Source organism: Ochotona princeps, chromosome 15 (assembly GCF_030435755.1).
Source record: "Ochotona princeps isolate mOchPri1 chromosome 15, mOchPri1.hap1, whole genome shotgun sequence".
NCBI classification, from domain to species: Eukaryota; Metazoa; Chordata; class Mammalia; order Lagomorpha; family Ochotonidae; genus Ochotona; species Ochotona princeps.
Genome location: NC_080846.1, coordinates 561,029 through 569,231, shown reverse-complemented (window position 1 = coordinate 569,231; position 8,203 = coordinate 561,029). Strand labels below are relative to the sequence as shown.

Sequence of the window (8,203 nt, the reverse complement as noted above, 5' to 3'; positions counted from 1 at the left end):
AGGACTTTAGCCACTAGGCTACCACGCTGGACCTCTTTGTGTTTGTTTTCTAAGTAATGGTTCTCTCATCCTCTGTTGAAAGTCACAGACATCTGGGAATACATGCAGAATCCCAAAATACCCATGTGTATGTGGGCTGCACATTTCTGAAACCACTTAGTGGAGACAGAAGAATCACTTCAGACAGCAGGTATTAGAGCAGTTAGATCTGTACATGCGAAAACAAAGATCTGAATGAGAAACTATGAAAGGTGCGGAAGAAGGCCCTGGGGCATCTGTGACTGGGACTCCTTTGGGCGCCTTGGCGAAACTGGATTCCATCCAAGAGTGAGCATGCTGGGGCTGGGGCTGGGGGCCTGGCCGAGCTGGGCTGGTACCTGCAGTGCCACCTCCAGCCCCCGCCGCTGCAAACACTTGGGCATGAGCCAGCAGAGGAAAACCAATGCTGATGTCTGACTGTCTCTTTTTTAAAGATTTATTTATTTTTATTGTGAAGCCAGAGTACTGAGAGGAGAGACAGAGGAAGATCTTCCGTCCAGTGAGTCACTGCTGATGCGGGTATGAAGCCAGGAGCTCCTCCAGGTCTCCCACCTGGGTGCAGGGTCCCAAGGCTCTGGGCTGTCGTCTGCTGCTTTCCCAGGCCACAGGCAGGGAGCTGGATGGGAAGCGGGGCTGCCAGGATACGAACCAGTGCCCATATGGAATTCTGGTGCATGCAAGACGATAACTTTAGCTACTAGGCTACTGCACCAGGTCCTTAACTTGATTCCTAGTTATCAGGACATTTTCCATTCCCCTGGAACTATATGAGGGGTTCATTTTATCACATCCCATCAAAACTTATTTTGTCTTTAGTTATAAGCATCCGGGCCTGGCACCATGATTCAGTGGCTAAATTCACACCTTGTTCACACTGGGATCGCAGTGTTCATGTCCCAGCTGCCCTGCTTCCCATCCAGCTCCCTGCCTGTGACCTGGGAAAGCTGTGGAGGACGGCCCAGAGCCTTGGGACCCTGCACCTGCGTGGGAGACCTGGAGGAGCTCCTGGCTCCTGGCTTTGTATCATCTCAGCTCCAGTCGTTGCAGCCACTTGGGGAGTGAACCAGTGGATGGAAAATCTTCCTCTCTGTCTCTCCTTCTCTCTGTAAATCTGACTTTCCAATAAAGCTAAATAAATCCTAAAAAAAGAAACCAAATAAACAAAAATCCAGCCAGGGCCGCGTGAGGCTAAGCACCACCCTGCATCTCCATTGGGGTCTCCCGCGCTGGTGGCAGGTGCCACCCCCATGGGCTGTCTCCCTCCCCAAGCACGCTGGCACGCAGGACTTGAATCAGTGCTCCAGTGTGGGGGACCAGTGTCACAGGGGGCCGCTTGGTGCACTGTGCCATGGTGCCAGCCCTGCCTCCCTTCTCAGGTACGGCGGCGGCTTTCCATGTTCAGTTCCGTCCGCGTGTTGGTCATCTCGGTCGCTGGAGCTTTCACACTTCTGGTTTGGGGTGTTAGCTCCCGGAGCAGAGTGAGTGGTCTCAGGGAGCCTCAGTTGCTGGTTGGAGGAGTTGCAGGTCCTCTGGGGGTAGAGTCCAGCGGAAGTGATCCAGCCCCACGATGCAGGCTGTGACCATCTGCCTGCTGGCATCTGGGCCTGACGTCTTGGCCGTGCTGAGGGATTCTGGGTGTGAATAGTTACGGGCAGGACCAGGTTGTCCTGTCTCCTCCACCGGGGGCTCGCTGTGCCCGTGGTGAGCTGGCACGTCGCACCAGGAGCCACCCTCGCTGGGCTCGCTGTGCCCGTGGGGAGCCGGCACGTCGCACCAGGAGTGACCCTCGCTGGGCTCTCTGTGCCCGTGGTGAGCCGGCATATCGCACCAGGAGCGACCCTTGCTGGGCTAACCCTGATTTCCTCTCTTGCAGGCACGGCCCGCGGTCAGGTGTCTGCTGATGGGATGGTGCGATCCAAGCTTCCATACAACATACCAGTGTGCCGTATGGCTGTGCGCCGATGCCACGAAGGGCTCCCCAGCAGACTTCCCAGATGGCGGCGGTATGTGCCCAGAGCTGACCGTCCCCAGGAGTCATATCGGCCACGTGCCAGCCTGAGGTGTGCCACTGGATTGCAGGGTGTGCCACCGTCCTGTAGGGGCACAGTGAGCAGTTCAGTCCGTTTGTTGTTCACCTAAGATGCTCATGTGGTAAGTCCAGCAGCCTAGTTATGGTCAGTCATGGAGAGGGACCAGGAAGCTTGTCCCAAAGGGGATGAGGGTTCTGATTCTGTGCGGTTTAAAATAGAAGACAACAGGGATCAAATTCCTGGTGACGGTTTGGAAAAAGCGGCGGGGAGACAGGCACAGGGCGGAGATGAGCCGGCCGCCACGAGGGCGCCTCTGGGCACGTGCATCCCCGGCGAGAAGGACGACGGGTACGGACCCCTGTTCTCGCGCTACAGCAGCACGCTCTACGACGTGGCCATGGAGGCTGTGGCCCAGAGCCTGCTCTCCGGCCGGAACGCGAGCTCCAGGAAGAAGTCTCCGGCGTGGAAGCATTTTTTCATTTCCCCGAGAGACAGCACGAAGGCGATATGTATGTACTGCATGAAGGAGTTCAGTCGGGGCAAAAACGAGAAGGACCTGAGCACCAGCTGCCTCATGCGGCACGTGCGGCGGGCCCACCCGACAGTGCTCCTCCAGGAGGGCGGCAGCGGGCCCCCTGTGCCTGCCCAGCCGGCCGACGCGGGGGACTTCAGCTCCGCACTGTCCCCCATCAGACTCGTCCATAAAGCAGCGTCCAAGCCCCCGTCCCCCGACCGAGCCACGGAGGAGTCGCTGTCTGTCGTCTCCTCCGAGGAGGTGTCCTCGGACGTGTCTGTGTCCGAGAGGGGTGGCCGAGAGGAAGGCCCGGCCGGCGCCTCGCCCCAGCTCCTGGCTCTGCACGAGGACGAGGCCGCCGAGAGGAGCCTCCCGCTGCCCAGGGGCACGCCCGGCTCCCGCAGACGCTCTGCCGTCTGGAAGCACTTCTACCTGTCGCCCCTTGACAGCTCCAAGGCCGTCTGCATCCATTGCATGAACGAGTTCAGCCGAGGCAAGAATGGCAAGGACCTGGGCACGAGCTGCCTCATCAGGCACATGTGGCGGGCGCACCGCTCCATCGTGCTACAGGAAAACGGGGCTGGCTCGGCCATCCCGCCTCTCTACTCTGCCTCCCCCACCCTGCTGCCTGCGGTGCTGCCCCCCGACGGGGACCGCAACTCTGTGTCATCGTCCCCAGGAAAAGTGGTCAGAGAGTCCCCCTCGGCCTCCTCCTCCCCCGAGCGGCTGGCTGACGACCTGCCGGCACGACTGACCCCTGGCGATGCGTTCCTGGAGGACGCATCGGCGCTGTCTTCCTCGGACGACGTGGGAGAGGCCTCGGTGGCGTCCTCACCCGAGAAGCAGCCGGGCGAGGAGCGGGGTGTCCGCAGGCCCGAGGCCGGCGCCGTGTTCCAGCAGAACAAGAAGGTGATGAGGAGGCTCAAGTCGGAGGTCTGGCACCACTTCTCGCTGGCCCCCACGGACAGTCTCAAAGCCGTGTGCCGCTACTGCAGCTGTGTCATCAGCCGGGGTAAGAAGGGAGACGTGGGCACCAGCTGCCTGATGCGTCACCTGTACCGGCGCCACCCCGAAGTCGTGGGGAACCACAAGGGCCTGCTGAGCGCCAGCTTGGCCAACTCTCCGTACGCCACCTTGGCCTCGGCGGAGAGCTCCTCCAGGTTCACTGGCTTGCTGGCGGGGGTCCCGCGGGGTGGCCCTGTGGCGTTCCCCGGGAGCAGCAAGAAGACATCGAAGCTGTGGAACCACTTCTCCATCTGCTCCGCGGACTCCACCAAGGTCGTGTGCCTGCACTGCGGCCGCACCATCAGCCGCGGCAAGAAGCCCACCAACCTGGGCACCAGCTGCCTCCTGAGGCACCTGCAGCGATTCCACGGGGGCGTGCTCAAGACAGGTGCCCCGGAGGCCACGCTGCCCACCTCCCCGGACCCCCGCGGGCCACTGAGCACCGAGTTAGCGGGCGCGTCGTCCTTCGATGGCAACGAGAAGTTCTACGACTCTCACCCAGTCGCCAAGAAGATCACGAGCCTCATCGCCGAGATGATCGCACTCGACCTGCAGCCCTACTCCTTCGTGGACAGCCTCGGCTTCAGCAGGCTGCTGGGGTACCTGAAGCCGCAGTACTCCCTGCCCTCGCCTTCCTACTTCTCCAAGACAGCCATCCCGGGCATGTACGACAACGTGCAGCAGATCATCCTGTCACACCTGCGGGGGGCCGAGAGCGGGGTCATCCACTTCACGTCCGGCATCTGGATGAGCAACCAGACCCGGGAGTACCTGACCCTCACCGCCCACTGGGTCACCTTCGAGACGTCGGTCCGGCCGCACTGTGAGGACCACCACTGCTCGGCGCTCTTGGGCGTGTCTCAGATCGACTGCGACTACAGTGGCAACAGCATCCACAGGCAGCTGGAGTGCTGGTGGGAGGCCTGGGTGACCTCCATCGGCCTGCAGGTGGGCATCACGGTCACGGACAACCCGAGCATAGCCAAGACCCTGAACGAGGGCGAGCACGCCAGCGTGCAGTGCTTTGGCCACACCGTGGACCTGATCGTGGGCGAGGCCATCAAGAGCCAGCGCATGGTGCAGAACCTGCTCAGCATCGCGCGCAAGATCTGCGAGCGCGTGCACCGCTCGCCCAGGGCCAAGGAGAAGCTGGCCGAGCTGCAGAGGCAGCACCAGCTGCCCCAGCACCACCTGCTGCAGGACGTGCCCGCCCGGTGGAACACGTCCTTCCACATGCTGGAGCGGCTCATCGAGCAGAGGCGGGCCGTGAGCGAGATGGCCGTGGAGTGCAGCTTCAGGGAGCTCATCAGCTGCGACCAGTGGGAGGTCATGCAGTCCGTGTGCCACGCGCTCAAGCCCTTCGACGCCGCGAGCCGGGAGATGGGCAGCCGCGTGTCCACGCTCAGCCAGGTCATCCCCATGATCCACATCCTCACCCGCAAGGTTGAGCTGCTCTTCGAGGAGACCATGGGCATCGACACCATGCTCAAGTCCCTCAAGGAGGCCATGGTCAGCCGGCTGGCCGCCACCCTGCACGACCCCAGGTACATCTTCGCCACGCTGCTGGACCCTCGCTACAAAGCCTCGCTCTTTACAGAGGAGGAAGCCGAGCAGTACAAGCAGGACCTGATCAGGGAGCTGGAGATCGTGCGTTCTACCTCAGACGGCACGGCTGCCTCCAGGGCCCGGGGCGCGGGCTCCCCCTCGGCAGGCTGCGCTGCGGGGGACGACCTGTGGTCGCTCATGGCCCAGGTCAAGAAGGAAGGGCAGAGAGAGAAGCTGCCTGAGGACATGGTGCTCGCATACCTGGAAGAGGACGTGATTGCGCACAGCTGTGACCCGCTCGCCTACTGGGCCCTGAAGAAGGCCGCCTGGCCGGGGCTGTCCACGCTCGCCGTGCGGTTTTTGGGCTGCCCACCGAGCGCCGTCCCTCCTGAGAAGCTGTTTAGCACGCCCACCGAGAGTGGCAGCTGGGGCCAGTCCCGGCTCGTGACAGAGCACTTTGAAAAACTCATCTTCCTCAAAGTGAACCTGCCCTTAATTTACTTCCAGTATTGAGGCCAGCAGAGCCGCTGGCTCGGGTGCCGCTGCCCTTCCCGCACGGGCAGCTGTGCCAGCGGCTCCGCCTCGCTCCTCCCGGGGCCATGTGCGACATCAGACCGGGCACTCAGGGCCAGCTTCCAGCTCTCACCGTAATGTCTGCATGTGCCTTAACTGCCCCTTCCGGCCAGGGGTCGCGGTATTTTTAAATCCGCTAGAAATAGCCAGTTTTGTCAATGATGAAATATGATTAGATTTTAATTCATAGCCGTAAGGGTTTTTGAGCAGGGGTTAGTGATTTGTTTTATTAGCGTGGCGAGAAGATGTAAGCGATTTTGTTGTAGGTGTTCTGTTCAGTTTCGTGAGAAGCGCGAATCAGGTACTGTATTTCCGTGGCGACCCTCGCTGGCTGCAGCGCGAGCTTCCGCGGCCCCAGGTGGAGCGCGGCGGCCAGACCCGCTCGGCCGGGGACACGCCTCTGCCGCCGGGTGCCGGGCCGCGCGAGGTCGCCGCAGGTTCAGGTTTTTGCATTCAGGTTTCCTCCCAACAGTAACTCAGAGATGTCCCACTGTCTGTCAGGAAGTCCCTTGCCCCTGTCTGTCCACTCATGCTGACTGCTGGCCAGTGCCCAGCATGACACGTCCACAGCAGACGGTCTGCTGGGGAGAGCCCCACGCCTGCGCGCTGCTGCTGAGCCGGGCCCTTTGGGAGGCGTGGGGGTGTTGGGGTCGCCGTCGGCCGCGGTGCTTTGCTGTCTGTTTTGTTTCGACTTGCTGAGAGGGAAGATTGGGCCATGGCGGGCGTCCCCTGGAGCCCCGTGGACATCAGAATGAAGTATCAGTTTTCAGGTTCTTTAACAGTGTCTCCGGAGTTTGTGCTTTAATCTTTAAAAGAAAAATTCGTTTTCTCATTTCCAATCAGTCACTATTCTGGATGAACCAAATCACTCATTTGCCGATGACCTTTTGGAAACATTGTTTTGTTCAGAACTGTGTCTCTGCTTAATCTAAATTTGCATTGGACTCTGCTTTAGTGTATTTATAAATGGTGAACTCGGTTTCTGAAATTAAACTTTTATTTGCAGTTTTCTAGTGCTGGTGAACAGTGGCGTTTCATTTTCCAGACCACAAGACAGGTGACCTGCGGGGACCACACTCGAGCAGCCCTGGGAGCCATACATTGTGCCCATGGTGGCAAGAACAGCAAGCCTTCCCAGGCCCTGCGTGGGAGAGCCGCTGGGTAGCCTGGGCTGGCCTCACTTGAGCCTCCCAGGTCCATCGGGTCATCGAGTGCCCTGGCCCGTGTGGGGGGCCCTCTGCGAAGCTCTCAGCCCCATAAAGTTGAGCATAGTAACAGGGCATCCTTCCAGAAGAAACCTGGGGCCACCTGTCGCGGGACCTGGCTCCCTGGGCCCTGAGCAAGCGGCTAGGGCCATCTTGCACATAGCTCAGAACCAGTGCCAGGGTCGTGGTGCTGTTCTGTGCTTGGTGCCCGAGAGCATGCCCTTAGGGAGGGCACCTTAGCTCCCACTCGGCTGACTGTAGTGGTGTCTCCGGTTGTGGATGAACTTTCATTTATTGTTTTCAAAGATTCATTGATTTATTGCAAGGAGAGAGTGAGCTCCTCCATCCTGTGACTCACACCCCAAATGGCCCCGGTGGCCGAGGCTGGACCAGGACAAAGCCAGGAGCTCCGTCCGGGTTTCCCACGAGCCCCTGGGCCGTCCTCAGCTGCTTTTCCAGGTGCATTGGCGGGAGCCAAACTGGGAGCAGAGACGCCGGGCCCACCAGTGCTGTGATGTGGTTTGTGGCGTTCACAATATCAGCTCCTGCAGGTTTTAGACAGTTCCTTAACTTGCCTTGTTCTCTCTGAGACAGTAAACTCTCATGCTCAGCTGCCCGAACATCACAGGTACAGTCCCTTCCACTGTGACTGACCGTGCTGAGCTGACAGCCCCCAAGGTCGCAGACAGGTTCACTCTCCAGGTAGTCCCGGACTCCCATGTAGGTGGTCACACCAGTCAGTGGGTGTGCCTTGGCAGGAAGCTGGCATCGGGAGCCTGCGCACCCTAACATGGCCTAAGTGCTAGGCTGTGTGCCTGCCAATGTGAAGAGCCAGGCTGCAAAGAAACAGAATCCTTGTTCCCAGCTCTCAGATGTTCCCGTTAGGATGTGTGCTGGTGACCTGGTTTCAACCACTGGTGGCACTGGGCAGGAAAGACCCACAGAAAGGCCTTGGCCGCATTGTCCAGGACCACAGGAGCCAAGAGCTTGGGGAAACCTTGCAGAAGTGGGCCCAATCTGCAGTGTGCTCCCCTGCCCCCCAGGCAGGCACAGGGCACACAAGCGTCCACCACTGAGCGTTCCCAGGGGACTAGTGGACGGAGTAGTTCGCACAAGACCTGGGGGGCTCCGCCAGGACCCAAGGATGGCCACAAGCAGAGAGCTGGATGGAAGTGGGGCAGCTAGGACATGAATCGGCATCCATTTGGGGTCCCAGCACTGCAAGGTGGAGGATTAGCCTGTTCAGTCATTGCGCTGGCCCCTGGAAGTGGATTCTAAGACATCAAAAACTC

The 8,203-nt window shown here is 60.0% G+C and overlaps 1 protein-coding gene across 1 annotated transcript; it reads left to right on the top strand.

The window, feature by feature from the left end:
- Positions 1–1,898: 1,898 nt before the first annotated feature.
- On the top strand, positions 1,899–6,029 carry ZBED4 (zinc finger BED-type containing 4). The gene has a single exon (XM_004589708.2). It carries the CDS (start codon positions 2,221–2,223, stop codon positions 5,644–5,646), a length of 3,426 nt encoding a protein of 1,141 aa, XP_004589765.2. The 5' UTR covers positions 1,899–2,220; the 3' UTR covers positions 5,647–6,029.
- The last annotated feature ends 2,174 nt before the right edge of the window (positions 6,030–8,203 follow it).